This window comes from Felis catus, chromosome C1, assembly GCF_018350175.1.
Source record: "Felis catus isolate Fca126 chromosome C1, F.catus_Fca126_mat1.0, whole genome shotgun sequence".
Taxonomy (NCBI): domain Eukaryota; kingdom Metazoa; phylum Chordata; class Mammalia; order Carnivora; family Felidae; genus Felis; species Felis catus.
The window spans coordinates 194,741,655-194,763,377 of record NC_058375.1 but is presented as its reverse complement, the minus strand read 5'-3'; the positions used below and the strand labels follow the sequence as shown (position 1 = coordinate 194,763,377).

At 38.3% G+C, this 21,723-nt stretch overlaps 1 protein-coding gene across 4 annotated transcripts in view; it reads right to left on the bottom strand.

Moving 5' to 3' along the window:
• Nucleotides 1-21,723, bottom strand: part of UNC80 (unc-80 homolog, NALCN channel complex subunit) — a 227,255-nt gene that overhangs the window by 153,931 nt on the left and 51,601 nt on the right. For 2 of the 4 annotated variants that reach the window (XM_045034431.1, XM_023259652.2), the window contains exons 14-21: nucleotides 17,117-17,263; nucleotides 13,092-13,239; nucleotides 10,881-11,029; nucleotides 8,562-8,728; nucleotides 7,711-7,809; nucleotides 4,242-4,450; nucleotides 2,741-2,847; nucleotides 806-902 (exon numbers count right to left, since the gene is read on the bottom strand). In XM_045034431.1, coding sequence (XP_044890366.1) covers nucleotides 806-902; nucleotides 2,741-2,847; nucleotides 4,242-4,450; nucleotides 7,711-7,809; nucleotides 8,562-8,728; nucleotides 10,881-11,029; nucleotides 13,092-13,239; nucleotides 17,117-17,263 — 1,123 coding nt within the window. Of the gene's footprint in view, nucleotides 1-805; nucleotides 903-2,740; nucleotides 2,848-4,235; nucleotides 4,451-7,710; nucleotides 7,810-8,561; nucleotides 8,729-10,880; nucleotides 11,030-13,091; nucleotides 13,240-17,116; nucleotides 17,264-21,723 lie in introns of all 4 variants that reach the window. The other 2 variants (XM_011285519.4, XM_011285520.4) reach the window with 2 other exon arrangements.

The window sequence follows — 21,723 nt, the reverse complement described above, 5'->3', positions numbered from 1 at the left end:
AGCCAACTATGTGATATAAAAGTTGATAATGCAACCTTAAATTGTGCTCATACACTTGCTATGTTCCTGGAGCTTAATAGTTGCACTATTTATTACACCGATTAAAGTCAAATATGATGTATTGCATTCCATCTGAAGCTCCATATCTTGTAAAGTGTATCATTTAATTAGAATGCACAGTAAAATGGAATCAGGATAGTGATGGATCTAGAGACACTTCCATGTAAAAAAAAAAAAAGGACTCAAAAATGTTTGACCAGCAGAAGTGAGATCAAAAGAGAGAATGTGAAATAGATAATAGGCTAAGTTAGCATTACATGTGTATATTTGTGTGTTTGGCCACAGATATCATAACTGGAACTAATGAATCAAATTTATGGATGGGAATATTTTCAGAATGTAAGGAAAGACTTTCTAACAATTAAAACTGTCTAGTTCTGGAACAAGTTGCTTTGTAAAGTAACAGACTCCCCCTCAGTGGAGGTGTTCCGAGGGTGGCTGGCCACTTGTCAGAGATATAATGTGCAGAGTTTCTAAGTAGATAGGTGGATGGATATCTGAAGGTTCTTTAAAGCTCTTAGATTTTAACAAAGGACAGATAGCAGAAGGAGAGGTTCTTTGTAAACCTAATGTCTTCCATAAATGTCTGTTGAACAAAATTGATAAGAAAGTGAGAAGCTATAGTAGTACAACACACATATAAGAAAGAAATCAGTGGAAATAGAAAATGGACCATTTTATCTAAACAAATTTTTGTTCTGTGTGATGAAAATTGGATGTCATTCTTAGGCTGCATGACATTTACCAAGACGTTTGAAGAAATTCTCCTCTTCATCTCTTCCATTTTCCATTCCACTCCCTGGCCCACCTTCAGAAAGCTTCACTGCACTGGTAAATTTGACCTGAGACAAAAAGGAGAGTAGTAAGATAGCTAAACTCAAAGGCAACTCTTTGTGTTTATACTAACTCTTGCCTTGAAAAATAAGTTGTTTAGAATATGAAGATTACTTCAGTTCTTCAGACTTCCACATCTGGTTAGTCAGTAAGTATGTGTACCACAGAAGACATCACTTATAATTGTAATTAGAAGAAGGATCCGGTCATAGATTGAAAGTAAATAGTCAGGCACTATGAATTAATTCAGTGAGTAAGTGAGATGTCCTTACAGCTTCGTTCTGATAAAATCCAAGCTCAAATTTATGAACAACAAGGTATAGTCATCCTTTAAAAACCACACCACAATTGATAATGAGACAAAACTGGAAGACAGCCAAATAGAAGATTTCAAATTTTTATGAAAATAAAACAGTATAAATTAATTCATAAAGTACCCTATAATTAAAGTGAAATAAGATGTCTGTTTGTTTGTTTTCTCCTCAGGAGTTAAAATGTGTTCTTGATCTTGCCCTTAGGTCAAGAGTATTTAAAATTTTCAGCAAGCAAGGAATCTATGGGCTTCACATACTCTCAATATTTGGCCAATAGTTTAGCCAAAAAAAAATGTGAAGGAGAAAATATATTTTCTAAATGTCTTATAATGTCGATATGTTCTTTTTATAATTTCAAAATATACTATTAAAACATATAGAAGAAAACTGGCTTTAGTGAGATTCAAAGCAGAAATAATATAAGGAAATGATTTATATATAAAGAAATGTAACTCTTACCATACACTAAAAATTATAGTGTGGATCATGCACAGGGAAGACTCTTGTAGGCAATGGATTTCACTGAGTATAATTCACTACCTTTTCCAAATAGTATGCTGTTACAATGCTTAATAGTATTATGAAGAAGCACTTAATGGGAAAAAATGATCCTGAATTTCTTTATCCTTTTCAGTAGGAAGAATGGTTCAGGTGGTTGCAAAAGTAGTAGAAAGAGGATCAATGTGGGTTTTAATGCATAAGAGGAAACATTAGAAAAATACCACATAGTTGGGTGGGAGCTTCAGATGTCAGGAATTTCACATGTGTGTTAAAAGTTAAAACTATCTGAGAAATACTAATTTAGATGCCTTTCATTGACTTTTCTTGTCTGATTGCTGTGGCTAGGATTTCTAGTACTATGTTGAATAAAAGTAGAGAGTAGAAATCCATTTGCAACAACACAGATGGATCTAGAGGGTGTAATGCTAAGTGACATAAGTCAGAGAAAGACAAATTTCAAATGATTTCACTCATATGTGGAATTTATAAATCAAAACAAAGAACAAGAAAAAAAGAGACAAAAAACCAGACTCTTAGATACAGAGAACTGATGGTTACCAGAGGGGTGGTGGGTGGTGGGGTGGGTGAAATAGGTGATGGGGATTAAGAGTACACTTATCATGATGAGCGCTGAGTAATATATAGAATTGTTGAATCACTATATTGTACACTTGAAAGTAATATAGCACTGTCTGTTAATTACACTGGAATTTAATAATAAAAATTAAAAAAATAAAGTTAAAACTGAATAACAAAAAAATAGCCAGGAAATAATACCCATGTACACCTTTAGATCTGCATTATAATTTTATGTAAATTTTTTGTTACTCTTTTCTTCCTTTCAATAATAGCCTACTACTTAGATATCTTAGTTTTCATTGCTCATTTAACTCTCCAAACTTGGTTCAGCTTGAAGACAGTGTCTTCGACTCTTTCTTATTTGGCCAGTCCAGGTGTTTAGCATTTCTCAGTCCTGAAATTTTTCTATCAACAACTCCAACACTCTCTTACATAAGTGATGTCCTGTTTACCTTGGAGCTTTGCCTGATGAAAGACAGGCGGTCCACAGAGCTGATGTCCAGAAGGTCCTCCACGCCATCTGCCAGGCCTGAGAGGGAGGACCGTTTCAGCCAGTTTCCTATTTAATAATTTTTGAAAAGTTAGACCATTATAGCATGTTCTCCCAAGTAGATAAAAAGAAATGTCAGCATGTGTTCAGCAAGCAATGAAAGTTACATGGCGTGGTATAAATTGAAGTGAAGACAAATTGTTTTCAAAATTGTACATGCTTTGAATATTCAGTGTTGAACCATAAAATTACATGACTAAGACCAGGACAAAAAGAACTTGGGCCTCTTTGGTGAATAAAACTATATTCCATCCAGTTCCCTTTGACACCTTTCACATCCTCTATTAAGTCCTATTGATTTTACCTCTTTTTATAAAAAAATGTTTATTTATTTTTGAAAGAGAGAGAGAGAGAGAGAGAGAGAGAGAGAGAGCACGAGTGGGGGAGGGGCAGAGAGAGAGAGGGAGACACAGAATCCAAAGCAGGCTCCAGGCTGTAAGCTGTCAGCACAGGGCCTGATGCAGGGCTTGACTCCCAGATCATGACCTAAACCGAAGTTGGATGCTTAACTGACTGAGCCACCCAGGCACCCTTGATTTTACCTCTTAAGTGTTTCTCAAATCTGTCCACTCCTCTGTACATGGTCACCATGTGACCAAGCTTCCATTACCTCTATCTGAACTACTAGGTAGGTTTCTATCTGCTCTCCCTTAACCACTTGGGCTCCCGCCAATATGTTGTCCAAGCAGTGATCCTTTAGAAAAAGCTAGCCTGCTTGTGGTATTCCCTTGTTCATCATCCCGCCTAGGCTATGTAGGGCTATAGGATGAAGAGCCAACCTGACCCGTAGGGTCCACATGCCCTAGTCCCTCTTGCTCTGTCATAGTCATACAGCCACTCTTCTCATCTCAGTTCTTCTAGTTCCCTCCCTCCTAATATTTTACAAATGCTATTGCTACCATTTAGAGTGCTCTCTTTCTTCCTTCCCCCAGTACTCTGAAGATCTTAATCTCTCTTCCTCCAGGAAGCTTTCTCTGATCTCTGCCTCCTCCTCCCAATTTAGGTCAGATCTCATTGCATGCTTTCATAGCACAATGTATATTTCCTTCATAAAATTCACAGTTTGCAACTATGCTTAGTTGTATCTGCTTTAGTGACTGTCACCCCTAATAGATTTTAAGTTCAGCAAAGTTGGGCACTGTGTTAATTTTGTTCACCATTTAATCCTTGATGCCTAGCATAGTGTTTGCACATCATAAATGCACATAGTAGGGGTCTGAGAAATAACCTGCCGGAAAAAAAAATGAATGAACGAATGAATAAATGAGCCAGCCTCAACCTTGTGACTTGAAGCCTTTCCCTTTCTCTGCCCTACCATGCATTGCTTTGTTTTGATTATGAGTTGATTTGAGGACATGGCAGGGAGTAAGAGAATCCATAAATAAATACAGACATACTTTTACCTATGGGGAGTTTAAGCTTCTTCCGGAGGGAAATTCTGCGGGACCTTGAGCGGGCGCGACGGTCAGAGGTGGTCCCGGAATGGGCAGTGGTGCATTCTGAAGTATCCTGCTCAGATTGGCTGCTGGTGTCACTAGCTGCACTCTGGGATTTGAACATCTTGCGCCAGAAATCTTTCCGCCCCAGGTTGCCCCCTTGCATTTGTTCATCGCTGAAAGCAAGCGGAGGATAGAGTTAAACATCTGACAACACATGTGAAATTCCCTTAAATTTCTTTCAACTTCCTGCCAATGACATTTAGGCAAATCATGCAGGATGATCTTTGGTGGGCTGGGATTTAGGATGAGTCAGAGTGGGAGTGGAAAAAGTGAGACCACAGTTGACTCTGAGCACTTCTTGAAAACAGTCATGTCTCAGCTGTCAAATAGAGGTAATCATTTTTTTCAACCTTAATAAAAAGACCAAATATTATTGCAGGTGTTCCTCTGCGGGTGTGAGTCATAATAGAAGCACTTATGATGTCTAAATATTTTACTTTGTCTTGAAGTTCCCGGAGTCTTGTACAGTACTGTATCTCATTCACCACCCTCACGCCAGTATAGCAAAATTCTTGGCACTAAACAAACCAAAGATATTTCAATAAATGAATAAGTGAAGTGCAACCACAGCCAGGGGGTGCATCATCCCACATCTGTTTACTAAATTATTTTCATCATGCGATTATTAAGTTTTCTTAAGTCAAGGAAACTTAAGTAAGGTTTATTTTTTTTTCAGTGTTTTATTTTATTTTTGAGAGAGAGGCACAGAGTGTGAGTGGGGGAGGGGCTGAGAGAGAGGGAGACACAGAACTTGAAGCAGGCTCCAGGCGCAGGGCTGGAACCCATTATGAGATGGTGACCTGAGCCGCAGTTGGAGGCTTAACCGTCTGAGCCACCCAGGTGCCCCTAAGAGAGGTTTAAAAGTAAAAAAAAAAATTAGCCTGACTCAGTAAGCCAAATGGGGACACCTCCAAAGGGATTTTTGACTAGGGCATTCCACAAGAGGAAGAAGACAAGTGGCCAATAATATGCAGAGGTTAATCTCACTAGGAATTGGGTGGGAGGGGAGGGTCAGTTGAAATGAGATCCCTATTTTCACTCATTAAGTTGGTAGAGATTAAGAGGGGAGAAAGAAAGCAATGGTGGCTATTGTATTGGCAGTGATATGCTCTGTTAGTGTGACTTTTAAGGAGGAAGGAGAAGAGAAGGGTGGGAAGGGGAGGGAAGGGTGAGAGAGAGAGAGAGAGAAAGAGAGAGAGAGAGAGAGAGAGAGAGAGAGAGAGAGAGAGGATAAAGGAGGAGCTGGGATTACCCACCTACTTTGCTCCGGTGCTAAACAGAGGATATTCAGCATGCTCATTACCTGGGCCCACTCAGAATAGGGAAAAGCTCTATATTTAACATTCTATGTCATCCCTCCAAATGGAAATTTTTATGTGGAAGGATATTAAAACATGTGTCTTCATCCAAGAGGAAAGAAAAGACCCATGCTAAATGCTGAGTTATTAGGCAGTGTTTACAGAGCACTGAAGAAAGAGAATATTTTGCAATCTAGAAAACAAAATCACCTATGAAGATAGATGGTTTTATTTTTAAAATCCAATTTACTTATTAAATCATCTCATTGAACATATTAGCTTAATAGTTGCTAGTGCTACTTTGAGGGAAAAAGCCCTTTCTTTTTTTTTTTAATGTTTATTTATTTTTGAGAGAGAGAGTCAGAGAGAGAGAGAGAGAGAGAGAGAGAGAGAGAGAGAGAGGAGCATGAGTGGGGGAGGTGTAGAGAGAGAATGAGAGAGGATCTGAAGCAGGCTCTGTGCTGAGAGCAGAGAGCCTGACATGGGGCTCGAACTCACAAACCATGAGATCATGACCTGAGCAGAAATCAATGCTTAAGCGAGTCACCCAGGTGCCCCTCTTTCTCCTTTTATTTATTGATGTTTTTTTCATACCCTGTATGTAAAGACTTTTAACTAGTCTTATGGCTATTCAGCTACAGAATTTTGCCTTTTACATTATTTTTCCCCTTAGGGCTTATGTTTGAATTTTTACTATGTCCTTAAAGACTTCCTTAAACCTCACATTTAAGAAAGGAAGTTAAAGAAAACAAAAGCTTAATGATAATTTGACAATTCTATCATTTCATTGATTGACTGTCATTCATTCATTTATTTATGAAATAGATATGAAGTGTTCACTAGGGGGGCTAAGCCCTGTCTAACCATTGAAGTTATAACGGTAAGCAAAACTCATATGGTCCCTAGACTCAGGGAGTTTACTTACTTCTCTTTACTTTCCTCCAGCCATTTAGGGGCAGTGTCTAAGATTTTGAAGGGCTGCAAGAGCTATGCAGGCTTTTGTTCTTTGAAGGTTTTCTTTGCTTGTTGTGAATTACCAAGGTTCTATTTGATGATGGTGATTTCCTTGATTATGGAGAAGGTATACCATAAAATCTAGAATACCCTGTAGAATTTTTGGAAGGATAATAATTTCACAGTAAACCAGAGTTTGTGGAAGTAAAATGGCATACCTTAAGTGATGTTTGTGTTTTAAATATTGATCATACCATTTGTGAGTAAATAGTTCTCAAAAGAAGAATAAATACAAATGGGTCTTGCATAGAACTAGGCTGTGTTACTGTCTACAGTAATTCTCACATTTCCTGGGGGTACTAATTTTAAGATGCTTTTGACTTTGCCATTATAAAAAGTGGAGATAAACTGATTGATTTCAGAGAACTTTGGAATGGATCTTGGGAGAAGACCAAGGTGAAATGGAGTACAGTCTATGTTTCAGCTAAATCTGGGCTCAAGAGAAGTTTATCTTACTTATTTTTGGAAAGGCTTCATTGAGCACATTGACAGTCATTAATACATTTAAATGAAAAAAGTTATAAGCGGGCATTTGGTTAAATGTCTGACTCTTGATATCGGCTGAGGCATGACATCAAGGTTTGTGGGTTCAAGCCCCATGTAGGGCTCTGTGCTGACAGTACAGAGCCTACTGGGATTCTTTCTCCCTCTCATTCTACCCCTCCACTGCTCTCACATTCTCTCTCTCTCTCTCTCTCTCTCTCTCTCTCTCTCTCTCTCTCTCTCAAAAATATATAAATAAACATTAAAAAAGTTATAAGTGATTTTAAGCAAGAAAGTAGATGACATCCCCACCCCACCTGACAGGCACAGTATTTTTCATGATTTATCTGCGGAGTGTGCAAGAAAAGCAGAAGTGGGGTAGAGACTGGGAAAGGGAAATGCAGTTAAGGAAGCTTCCTGTAGGCCTGAGGCTGGTTATTTGTGATTTGGGTCTGTAGAGATTAGTGGCTTTGGGAATGAAAAGTAAAGGTCAGAAGCAAGGCAAAGTTCAAAGATGATTTCTTGCAGCAGGAAGTGCTCAGCCAACTGCACTGGAGACAAAAATCAATGCTACTTACTGCTCTGGAGTCTGTGAGGGGCGACCAGACATGAAGCTGCGACATTCCTCAGGGGCAGAGGACACCTGGCCTTTCTCCACAATGCTCCCCGCCTCTGACCTATGCAAATGGTGCATTCCACCAATCACAACAGAGCAGGACACCACTCCTCAATACCTCATATACTTCACAAAGCAGAACATTCCCTTATAGGCAATGTGTATTGCTTTCAAACCCTGTCATCGTGAGACTATATTGTATGAAACTCATATCCTACCATTTCATTCATGACCTAGAGCCTTATTGCCCAAGTATACCACCATCATCGTGAACAGAGTCATTAACTACAAACAAGATGGTAAATTTAGGAGTTTCTTTTAATCTTGGTAAGTGGCGTATTTTATAGAATAGGCATAAAATAAACATACATACTAGAAGGAAAAACAACAGAGGGCTGCTCAGCAATTCCTATTCTGCCATGTTTAAAATATTACTTACTGAACAGAAGGATACGGCATCAATAATTGCTTTTCCTCTCCGGACAAAAATGTAAATTTTCCTTGGAAAAGACTAACACACAGATAGCATTTCACCATATTAGTGAGAGCTGTGAATTAAAGATCAAGAGTATGCAAGCCTGAAATCAACTGAGCTTTGATTTATATAGAGGTAGGGTTTATTTGACAGTAAACACCTCCCTTTTCAAAGCTGCAGCTGGACTATCACCAGTGATGCCATGTATTCAAGATAGTTCCACCATGCCTGCACTAGTTATACACCACGCTATGAACCACATGGACAGTACAACAGAAGATTACATTCCAGTGACAGAAGGCAAACACTAATGTTTATATATAGCTCAAGCTTCCAACCTTTTACTGCCTGCAGTCTTAGATTCGGATTCATTCTCCTCCAGCTTTTTCCCTGGTGCCAACTTCTCAGCACTGTCAAGCAAAGCGCTGAGGGCCACTCTCCTGAAGACATTCCCATGAGCCTCTTTGATAAATTGGACCAGCTGACGGATATCACAATACAGCCCCTGTTTGGATGCAAGAAGGAAGGTTTGGGGAAAGTCGTGTGATTAAGTGGTTTTCACAGGAAGAGTGGGAGAAGCTAATTCCTTAGACTTAGGTCAGCATTGGAATCATAAAAGGAAGGCAATTTACAACAATGAAACCGATGGTACACTATCTCTCCATTGTTCCTACAGCAACATTATCAAGAACTTTGCCTGTCATCCTTAGTACGATAAAGGATGGTTACCATGCTTCATATTCAGAAAGTTGGTTGTATCATTAGAAAGACATCAATTTATACTTTAAACCACTGGATTCCCAAGCTTTAATTTTCTCTCTTAATTGGGACTTCTGAAGAGATGCCTGCAAAAAAAAGGCAATCAGAAATTCGTTTAGACTAGAGATTTCAGTCCTTATTCAGCTTCTCCCATTTTTCTACATCACTGTGATAAAGTATGCTAAGTCATCTAGACACTTCTAACAGAGCCTGATATTCAAGGACAATTTATTTTGCTTGACATGTTTAAAAAATGTGTATGTTGAAGTTCATTTGTACATGAACCTGACTATGAACTACAGGTGATATAGGGCTATTAAAACCAGTACATTGATGAATCCATATTGAAAAATATATACAGGACCTTTTTCTTGAGATATTAAGCTTTTATCAGCATTTCCTCCTTTCTATTCAAGAAGGTAGTTACTGTATTCTTTGCCTTAGGAAAGGTTCATGGCAAAGCAGAACACAGAAGCCTAAACAAAACCACTTAAACACTTACTTGATAGCTTTGGTTTAAAAACCTAAGGCCCAATGGGACAACCATGCCCATGACCCTTAAAACATCAGAAGGAGCAGTAACTGGGGAAAAGATGGAAAGGGTGTTTTTTGGTTCTAGGGTCAGAAAGACCCTGTGCCTTCACTGTATACTTTGGTAGCTCTTCCATAAAAGGGACAAGACCCCCAAAACCAGGGTTCTAAATTAACTAGAATGCCCAGCCCTAAGCATGCAGCAGAGAGCAGTATGTGAAATAACAGGTATGAATTGATGATTGAGACCCATGGAGCTCCCCAGGTCCTAGGTCCTATCAAAGACTTGGGATCTTTGCACCACTCTATGAAGTAAGGAAACCCAAGAATGACTGGGGTTCAACTTTCAGCCATTCTGAAATGAGAGTTCAAAGTCAAAACTAAGATGATTTAAAGAAAGTTAAGAAATACAGTTATTTCTTCTATACATGATTTTGCAAACTAAAATGTATAACAAGTACTCACACATATTATAATCAACTTGTCAAATTACTTCTTGCCATGACCAAATTAAATGCATGGATGGGGCCCATGTTTTTCTCAAGCTCCAAAACTTTGCTGAGGTGGCTTTGACAGTCAGCAAAATTAAATTGCCTTAGGTTTGGGATTTTAGTTTGTTTACCCAAAGTGATGCGAATAGTTTCAATAGCTTAAAATGATTTCCTTGATTTAGGTAGATTAGCAGATAGTGTCAATATGTATAAATGGGCTGATTTCTACATAGAAGTCACAATATGTAACAGATTGGTAAGATAGAGAAATGTTCCTTTACTCCCCAGAGAGAAATGAATTCATCTAGTCATGTCAGATTCATCAGCCTTAATCTACTTCTCGTACCCCAAACCACAATTAAGCACTAACTTGTTATAACCTGCTTCTCTCTCCATACTACTTGCGGCTTCAGTGGTTTAATTAACACAGTCATTTATGAGGAGTACCTAAAAAATTCAATAAAAGAAAACAAAACTAGTTCCAGCAGTATATTTAATTTTTAAAGTAAGTGTGGTTTCAAGAAAATGCTTGGTGTAGTATTATTTAATATTTCATGAGTTAATAAGCTGTGCTCCAGCCCCTCTTTCTTTTTACGGGTTCAGAGTACCTTGCACCTATCTCAGCAATCACCACAGAACTGATGAGGTAGAAGAGGAAGATACGTCAATTTTCAAGTAGAATAATGAATAACAACGAGGAGAAATGTGTCATCGAGGCTCCACCATGAGCTACTGGTCACTTTGGGAAAACAGAGATTTTTAACTTTAAGGTGAAGACTTTTAGACTTTAACTTGTCTATCTCATGGCCATGACTGAGAACAGTTCTTAGAGCAGAGACCAAGAACTCCTGTGGGAAGAAGAGGTGAACTTCTCACCAGATTCTCAGGGCTGTGCAATTCATGTGTAGTTGAAGCGCAACGGGTGATAAGGGATTTAAACATGGCGCTGACGATGATGCCTTCCACGTTTTGGGCTGTGGATTTGTTGTCCACCGTGGTGAAGTTATTTCCAAACCCAGCCTTGTCTGGAATGCAAAGGCACTAATTCAAGGCAATGTTTTCATTAAGCTACACAGGTTAAAGAAGTAACGAAGTATTTGGCACCCAGGAATTAGTGAAGGGCTACACAAAATTCAGAAACGGACTAAAGATACACCTTGGAGACTTGGAGATAAACAACTCATAGTCTTCCTCAGAGTCTTTACCATGATATAGTCCATTGTGTTGTGGAATGTTTATATTGATAAGTCTTAGCAAAAAGGGAGAATCAACTGTTGACCCTAAGAAAGATATTTAGACCTAGTTTTTAAATAGGTGATCACTTAAAAAATAAGAATTCCTCATTGAAGAGAGAATTTATTTGATTCAGCCTTTTTGGTGGTGAGGAATGCTGGCTTCCCAGTGGAAATTGTTCAGTCTTTCAGAAGTGGAGTGAGGTGGGGCCAACCCCATGAGCTGGCCAGGGGGAGGAAAAGGTGGGAAAGGGCCCTGAGGGGGATTCACACTAGCACTGGTAATAAAAAGGACACTGAGTCCTGCCACGAGCTGCATAGAACTTCTAGCAGCTTCTTGCCTCCACAGACTTGCCATACCAAGAGGGAAAACCTACCACCTCTCTTAGAGCCACTTCCTTATAACTCACTGAGATGTGAAATGCCAGTGAACTGAGGCCATCACCCTCCCATGGCACTTTATGCCACTTTTCAACATATCCAGGAAACATTTCTTAGGGGACACATTAGCTATTCTGGAGACTTGCCAGAAGATTCTTAATGACTGTGAACCATCTGTGGACTGTACGGTCAGGATTTATGTAGCCCTGACACTGATCAGATAGGGACCTGTGTGTTTGGCTGGCTGATTCACTGGGAGCTACTTCTGTCTCTCAAGAGTCCCACGGGGGATTTGTCACTTTACCATAACCTCTCACTGTCTGTGCCAACTGGCTGGGGATTAGCCCTAGACTTTACATTATAGAAAGAAATCTCTTAGTCTCTGCTTGTAGTTTCTATCTCAAATGGCTTAAAAAAGAGAAAATAGTTTGTACTCAGGAATCTCTCTTCTCATTTAATTATTTTCTAAAATTTGTAATGTGCTCAGCTTAAAACAACTCTGATAATGTACATTGTTTTAGGGGCTCTATAGAGGAACAATATTGTTTTAAATGTGATCGCCAAACAATAAAGATAGGGAAACTGCTTCCAAATTCATCAAATAGATCTTCATTATAAATTAATCAACTATCACACATATATTATATAAACCATAAACATCCACATGAAGAAGTTATTTCTTCCCAGGCTCTAATTAAAATGTGTATTTTACTCACCTCAGTCTTCATACATCACTTTCATTTCATTACTGTGTTTACACCCAAGTGGTATTGAAGGTGTTAGGTCTATTATGAGTGCAATATGTTCACTGGTCCCCCTATACCACAGGTTTCTACAGTGGAGTTTTCTCAAAACACCAAGTTCTAAAATGGTATGTGGGATTATCTATATATCTATTTGCCTATTTAAAATATTTTAGTATATATGTGTATACGAGTATATCAAAATTATGTTACTACTATGTTTCTATATATCTTTTCTTTCCTGTTTTATCTTGTGAAAAAAAATTTTCAAGCACTCTGCCTGGCACATATTAGGTAGTCATTTCATATTTGTTGAACTAATGAATATACTCCTTGTTCCCTGATTTTGCCTCAGTGGTCATACAACAGAAAATTGTATGAGAAAGAGAGGAGTGCCATGAGTGATAGTGTATAGATTGAGGGGCTAATGGTGGGGACGCCACAGCTTTACAAAATGCCCTTTGCTGAGTTAAGTTCTCCTTGGAAACCCCCCAAAATGTGTCACCAAAGATAATGTGCAAGCTTCTCTTGCTTATACTCTATTATACACACTCTCTCTCTCTCTCTCTCTCTCTCTCTCTCTCTCTCTCTCTCACACACACACACACACACACACACACACACACACCTTTTCCTCTAAAGTCTATCCCCACATATTCAGGGTACCTCAGAAACACTACCTGTTTCACCTCATAGTGATCTCTCCTGGAACATGGCACAGCTTTACTTACTGTCAGTGACTGGCTCCATACAAAATCCTAGCAAAGCATGCAAGAAGTCCACTACATTATTGAGAGAGTCCTTGTTCACATAGTCCCTCATGGTTTGTCGGAATTGCATCTTATCTAGCTTGTATAGCTTAGTGAGGCAGTTCTGGGCCTGTAATGAAGGAAGAAAAGTGAAGAAGTCACAGGTACCAGCTTAAGCTGGGGATACCATTAGTCTGAGACAGAAGCCTGCGGAAGGCAAAGGCTTCTGTCCATCCCTGCTGGCTGGTGCCAGCCAACCCTGCAAGCCCCCCTTGTCTGAGCAAGGAAGGGGCAGAGACTAAGCTGAGCAGTATGAGGGACTTTACTTTTAGAAGGGCTGCTCCAAGTAAAACCCAAGGCTAACGTCTAATGCTGGTGCCAGAGGAATTCAGTCTTTTTGCCAAGATCACGATTTTAAGATCTCAATGAAAAATGCTCCAAGTATAAAAATTAGGCAGGTTATAGAATTGGTTATCCAGGTTTAGAAAACCTCAAAGCTTTGTGCAGTGGGAGGAAGGGTGCTACTCCCATGTTCAGCTATTTTGGACTTAAGTAGATTTAATGGAGTGGGTGAGAGGGATATATGAAGTGGGTATCCAGTGTTTTCATATATGGCCAGGAAGGGAGGACCCTTCAAGCATGAAGGAGGCATAAAATAAAGGCACATCTAGTTTGTTTATGTGTCTGTATTTCAATGTGAAAGTTTGATATTTAAACAGAAATTTACTTTATAGACATGACAACCAAGTGACCACTGGCTAGACCCTGCTACTCACAACTATATTTCAGACAATACAGTAAATGATTCTGCCATCTGACAAAGAGAACGGGAATAATCTCTCCATTAGAGCAAGTAACGTCACAGCCATTGGCTGCAGAAGGCCACAGACAGAATGCACTGATAGTATTGAGGGTCATTAGAAGCCTCCCAGCCTTGTCCTATCATGGAGAGAAAAATCACATTTGGGTGGTGCTTTGCTGTTTAAAACATGTTTCTTTCTTGTAACTGTATAACATTTGACTTTCACACCTCTGTGATTTGATGAGTATCCCCATATTACAGTGGAGGAAATTGAGGCTCACAGAAGTCAGGGACTTTGTCCAAGTTAACCACCTTAATTGAGGACGGAGAACTTTGGACAACCAGGCACAATCATGGAAGTAAGATTAGAGAAAGCAGTCCCTAAGAATTTAAACACATAAGATGGGCCCTTAATGGATTCCCAGAAGAAAATTTAAGTTACATCACTATTTTAACAAATCAAGGCCCAGAGAAAGCTTCTGGAAAAATTTGAGAGGGAAAGAAAGAGTATAAAAGGCTGAATTAGCAATAAACTTGGCATGACCTTGTGGTAATCTCTCTGGCTATATCACAAAGTCAGGTGGACTGGTAATTGTTTTCATTTTGCCTTTATTAGGTCCTAGAATATTGAGAAATTAGGTGTTTTTATTCCAGAGATATTGCTGTTTGCTGGTTCTCAGGCAAATTCATTTTTTCTTCTTATAAAATAAATGCTGCTTGCTGAAAAATTATGTTTTCAAAGCATTTACATAAAATATTTCCCTTATGAAGTAGTATTTAATTTTTACCCCATAAAAAATATGTGAAGATCTTGATTGCAACACATATGAAGCACTTTAAAATCCTGGGTTGGAAAGTCCCGAAGCACAAATTATCCTGTCTTCTCTACAAAATACTCCAATGACAGCATAGTTTCAGATGTACTGTTTAGAGGCCATTAGAACGTCTAAATGAGTTCAATGAGAAGTTTAAGCAAGAATCAGGAATCAAAACCTTAAGTATTTTGATTTTGAATGAATATTCAAGAATCTCTTCTCCAAGAGATATAAAACTGTCAGAGTGAATTCCCTTTCAATATTTTGGGACAACCAATGAATGGTTAATCTAAAAGACACATGCTGGAATTATTAGGCATTTTGATGAATATCATTATAGTAATTTTTTCTTTCTTTCTTTTTTTCTCTTTCTTTCTCTCTTTTTCTCTCTCTTTCTCTCTTTCTTTCTAAGAAGTATAGAGGCCCTTGGGCACCTGGGTGGCTCAGTCAGTTGAGCGTCCGACTTTCGCTCAGGTCATGATCTCACAGTTCATGAGTTCGAGTCCCATGTCAGTCCCGTGTCTGACAGCTCAGAGCCTGGAGACTGCTTTGGATTTTGTGTCTCCCTCTCTCTCTGCCCCTCCCCTGCTCATGCTCTGTCTCTGTCTCTCTCTCTCTCAGAAATAAATAAATATTAAAAAAAATTTTTTAAGTATAGAGGCCCTGATCTGGTAGAAGTAAGAAATATTCTTAACATCTTAAAAGTTAAGCAACCTCTGAAAATTCAATGCCTTAGAAATTTGTAAAGACCTAGCTTCTTGAATTAATTAGACTTTCCCAGGGATAATTTCTCAGATTTGTATACCTTGGACAATGTGTTTGCTGAGCAAAATTAGGCAAATATAATCCCTATAATGAGTATTAAGCTGGGCTACAAGATAATGGAAGATTTGCCATGTAAGTCAGCAAAGCTGAGAAGGCAGGTAAAAAACTGTCTAGACATCCTGACAGGAAATGTTCAGGAGTCTCGGTGAGGGAAGCATGGTAGACTGAACAGCAACAATGGTCTCTCAAGCGGCTTCTGATCCAACTATTCCTATTTTCTTCAAGTCTAGAAAGACAGGTTGTGGCATCAGAGCCAGTTTAATACCTCCAAGTCAAGCATGACACTTACTATTTTTTAGTGTTTCGTTTCATGGAACTGGTCTTCTGTATGAGGAGTGTTAATGTTTTAGCCTTGAAGGCACTTATTCATACTGCGATAGAACTAAAAACCACACATTAAAAATCACTTATGCATGTGCAAAGATGGGGGCAATGTCAGCTTTCTATTGCCTTACTAATTATTATTTTGATTTTTAAATTTTGGACCTCAAAATCTAGATCTTGGTCAAAGTTGCCAAGTTTCATAATTTAGAAGTTAATTACTGTGAATATAATACAATAAGTTAATATAAAACAACGTAATAGAACATAAAAGAAACAGACAAGGATGGATGAATGGATAGATAGGTGGATGACATATTAAGAAAGATACCCAGCATGCTAATACTGTGTGAACATTTCATGACAAAAACTAATACCAAGAAAAAATGGGCTGGCATTAGATTTTGACATGATCTTAAAACTCTGCCAAAATATGCCAAAGGGTTTCCTGGACTCAAATTTACATAAAAGTCTTATTTTCTTATGGTATTTTCTTATGGTTTCAATTCAAACATATGTATGAGGCAAATGTCCCATCTTGGACTTGCTATGGAGGTGGGTTATTGCTCAAGAGTCAAGGGAAAAGTCGCAATCAGCTGAGGCAAATGAAAATGAGCTGGAATAAGACCATGTTCCATGACAGCATTATGCTTTGCAAGCCCAAGCGCAGAGTTTCAAGTTTCACACAGTTCAAAGGGACATGATCTTAAATACTTAGGAGTCAAGGTTCATTCTGAAACAAAGCAGCCAGAACATGACTGGCTACTTTTATAGTCCTGTTTTGTCCCAATAAGGGCCATTTTCCCTATCTATATAGGAATAACAAACTAAATCCTAAACTTTGACCCCTTTCTTTAATATAAAATATGTTTCTATAGTACCCAGGCAGAGATGATTAAAAAGTCATTTGTCACAGACCATCAGAGACTTGCTAAATGTCTTTATCTTTGCACAGGTCTTTCAGACTCTAATTCATACTTTCCAATGATACACCCTTTCACCAACTGGGAGTTGGCCTGCCCTAGGCAGAAGGCAGAAGTGTTTTCCCAATTAAGCTTTACCAGGCCTGGGTTTTAGAGGTCTTGAGATATGTTGTGGGAATCTTCCCAATCCAAATCAGCATTAATCACCCCTATGAAATATAGTATTTTTCAGGGAACACTGACCCTCATTGTCAAAGGACTCATTCCTAAATTGGAGAGAGGAAGAGGGAGAGGAAATGGAATCTACTTTAATTCTCTTACATTCTCCCGGAATACCTGGTGTCTCAGACGATCTCCAGAGAGCCCTCGATGTCCTTCTCCGCAACCATAGGCACATCCCAAAGACTTCACTATTTTGATGAGCATGGTCAGAGCAAGCCTATGGTTGCTTACAGGTGTACTTTCATCCTAGCACCCACAAACAAGAAAAAAAGACATCTGTTCACCTACTCACTAAGCCCTTTTGGTACTGAGATTCCATTTTGTGATTAAACCAAATTTTATATGTTTTATGGTGAGCATGTGCAACTTGAAAGACAGAATTGTCAAGAGCTCACCAAGCAAGTTAATCTTTGTAAAATTCAGAATATGATTTAAGAGAAAGGAAAATGTCTGTGCATTCTGATCACCCTCTAGTGCTAAAGGATATGAATGTAGACCTCTTGATTAGAAAACATGCTTTCTGTATCCTTGGCAGACTATCAGAACCACCTAGAGAGAGACAAAGGGGACTATCAGTGATAAAGACAAAAAGATTTTCCCTGAAGCTACCCTCTTCAGCAGGCTTCTGATAGTACCACCAGGCAAGGATTCTTATTAAATTTCTGGAACTGATCAAAGTCTGGAGCTTTGAGATCACATGGCAACTTCTGGCATTTTTAAGGGATTTTCTAAAATAATATGTTCACTATATTGTAATACTCATGCCTAAGCAAAGTGAGAATACAAAATTTGTCAACATTCAGCTTGTTTCTTCCTTCAAAGGTAAATAGGAAGCCCTCCTGAGGTGAATAATAACTGTCATCATCCTCTCTTTTGCCCATTTAATTCCTGTTGTTAGTGGAGCACATAGCTTCTAGAAAAAATGGACTTCTGTGGATTATTTCCAAAGAGCCCTAAGGTTTCTAATAGTTTTCCTTTCTATTTCATCAATTTACTGTGCAGAACAAAGGAAATAATGGATAATGGATAAGCATTGCTCTGTAAATTATGAAGGGCTTTTCTGATTGTGGATCAGACTGTTATGTAAACGCTGGGGTCACACGTTGAAAGTACTCAAATGTGGGTAGGATGTGAAAGAGGTGGAGTTATCCGGACATCATATTCCATAATTTGGGTAGGGTAGACTCTCCTTCCCTAAAGTTATGCAGTTGGTCTTCTTTTTCAATCTACAGGCTCAGGTAGTGGATGTGGTACTGAGATGCCCTCTGCAGGAATGAATATTTATTCTTTGAGCCTGTTAATGGCTGACAGCTCTCCACTGAGCTCTTCTCCAGACGTTGCTCTTAGCTAAAGAGAGTTGCCTCACTTAAGCTCTTCCTGGTAGCAGCCTGCTTCTAATGGCTGGTCAAAGGCATAATGAAGGTGGGTGGGTGGATGGGGGTGTATAAATGTGGGCTCCCTTACTCCATCTGGAGATTGCTTTGGAGAGCCATCCTTGCTGAGAGTTTCCTGTGTGATGGGCTGAGTTCTCTGTTACAACTATATTACAGTTCAGCTTTTCCCTCTACCTCATCCTGCTTATTTCACACTTCATAGATGTTGATCCTGCGAAGACATCCCAGGAAACTTCCCGTACACACATCTCTATATCTTAGTGTGTTTCCTGGGAATTCTATAGATCAGGTGGTTGCAAATGGAAGACTTGGACTTATCAGTAAACATTTATTTACATAATATATATATTATACATATTATACATACATATATTATACATATATGTATAATATATTTGATAGCGATAGATTTGAAGCGAAACTAAAACATTTCTGAATGTTATATATATGTATATATATATACATTATATATATATATATGTATATATATATATATATGTATATATATATATATATATATATAACATTCAGAAATGTTTTAGTTTCGCTTCAAATCTTAGCTCCATAACCTTGGGACAGCTACTTAACCACTCTGAGCCCTACAAAATGGAAATCATAATAATACCTATATCATACAGCTGTGAGGCTAACATGAGTCAAAATATGTAAGACACACAATAATGGCACAAAAATGTTTATCATTTGTAGGTGTGGGATACTGCTTTCCTCGAGACAACTTTGTGGAAATTAGAAAAGGCATTCCTCTGGGTAAGTGAATCAGAAAAAGATGAGCCCTTTTAGTAGATACAGCCCTTGAGTGAAGAGCTCAGTGAGCAGAGCTTACACTGGATTTCAGTCCCTCTTGGCCTCAGAAAAGTTCACCCTGGGTAGGGCCTGATTTGGAAGATTGGTTTACATACATTTTTAGATTACTATATGTTCCTTAAAAAAAATCTCTAGCTCCAAAAGCTCTTTTTAAGTATCTATTCAGGTTTGATTTTCTTTGGACCTTCAGATGTCCTTAGGATTTAGATTCCTCTTATAGCAGACATTCAGAAAGATGTTTCAAGCTATAGGCAGAAATCAGGACAGATACATTTCAGGCTCTCAGTATTAGTAGCAAATATAGAAATAGAAATTAGATCTTCCTTTCTGAATTAATCAATTCCCCATGTTTCTGGTATTACTAGGGTACAAGACTAGATGAATTCTGATTTCACCAAAAATAACAGGGATTTGGGGAAGAACAGACCTCTGTGAATCACAAATATATGCACTTGACCTATAATTAAGTTTTATTTTATAAATTCTTTCTACTATAAAGAATATTATTTTGCATAACTACAAAACATTGCTATTTTGGTGGCTGTTTGAGCCCATATAATCTAACTTCAAAAAATCCCATCTAATCAAGAGTGATAATTTAAGTCGAAATAATATTTATATTATTTAGTATCTAGTATAATAACTAGATTTAAATTGGCAAGAGAATTTCAGGTCTATAATAAGAAATCAGATGAACATACTAATTGGATATAATTTTAGAAGTAAAAACAAAAATATAATACTAATAATGAAATTCAGAAATTCTTAGGATACATAACAAAGCCTTCTTCAATTTAGTTGGACTATCTAAGCTTTACTAATAAAAGTCTATCAAAATTTCACAACTCCCTTTTATTGTTTTCTATTTTCCCTTGAATATTGTAATGAACATAACACCCTCTGTTATCTCTTTGAGTACCAGCTTAGATTGATAGGTAAAACATAGAAGTTTAGTAAAAGTAAGATATGAGGATCTTTGGATTGTCCTCAGTGATGTATGAGTAGGTAAGAAACTGAGAACCTTAAGGACCGGAAGATGCTATTAGAATTGGAAAACACATATTTATGATTAGGGTAGAAGAACAAAATCTTAAAGAAATGATTCAGGAACCCAAATATTGGGAAAGAATATTTGGATCAGAGACCCAGAATATTGGGAATATAGGAGTAGATAATGAGATGCAGAAACACACATGATAAATACACATTAAAAATGTATCAAGTAGGATTAGAAAGAGATGGAGAAGAAACTGTAAAAGAGGAAGGAGCACGGCAACACCTTTTCAGACGTAAAAACCTGACACACTGTAAGAAAAAAAACGGACAATTCATAGTTTAGATAATGTGTAGATGGTAGAACTCCGAACAATGTCATCTTACACCTGTAAACACAACCTGCTATGTACATCGTGACCTGTTAGAGATTCAAATGTCTTGTTGATTTCAACTTGTTAACAGCATTTTCCAATAAAAACCTCATACTGGAATCAGTGTAAGTTATGTGATTTTAAGCTATGGTAATTCTTATTTAAAACCCAAATTAAAGGAGAAAACTAATTCTTGGCATTAAGTGCAGAGATCATAAAGGAGGTGTTGCCAGAGCAAAGGGAATTAAATTCAGGGATAATCAATAATAAGAAAGCTAAAAACATAAGATGTAAAACATGAGAGTACCAAGGCTAGTCTTTCAAACCAACACCAACAAACCAACCAATTAACTGAACAAAATTCTTCCCTTTCTTTCTCAACCATGATGGAAACTGGCTGCCCCAAAATGTGTTCCTTAGATCAGGAGAAGAAACACCATCGTGAGGAAAGATGATACTGCTTGTGTTTTCCCCAAATTCATATGTTGAAACCCTGTCTCCCAATGGGATGGTATTTGATTATGGCCTTCGGGAGGTAATTAGGATTAGATGTGGACATCATGAGAGTGGGGCCCTGGTCTGATAAGTGCCCTTATTTTTTTTTTATTTAAAAAAAACTTTTGAGAGAGAGAGAGAAAGAGAGAGAGAGAGAGAGCACTTGAGCAGGGGAGGGGGCAGAAGAAGAGAGAGAGAGAGAGAGAGAGAGAGAGAGAGAGAGAGAAAGAATCCCAAGCAGGCTCCATGCTCAGCACAGAGTCTGACATAAGGCTCAATCCTACAACCCTGGAATCATGACCTGAGCTGAAATGAAGTTGTCCACTCAACTGCCTGAACCATCTAGGCACCCCAAGATCAGTGCCCTATAAAAAGAGACAACAGAGGAGTCACTCTCGCTCTCTCTCTGTGGGTGGGGTGTGTGTGTGTGTGTGTGTGTGTGTGTGTGTGTGTGTGTAAGAGAGAGAGAATACAGTAAAAAGGGGCTATGTGAGCACATAACAAGACAGCAACCACTTACAATCCAAGAAAAAAACTTCAGAAACCTTGTTAGCACCTTCATCTTGGAGTTCCTAGCCTCCAGAAGTATGAGAAGTAAACTTCTTTTGTTTAATCTGCCCAATCT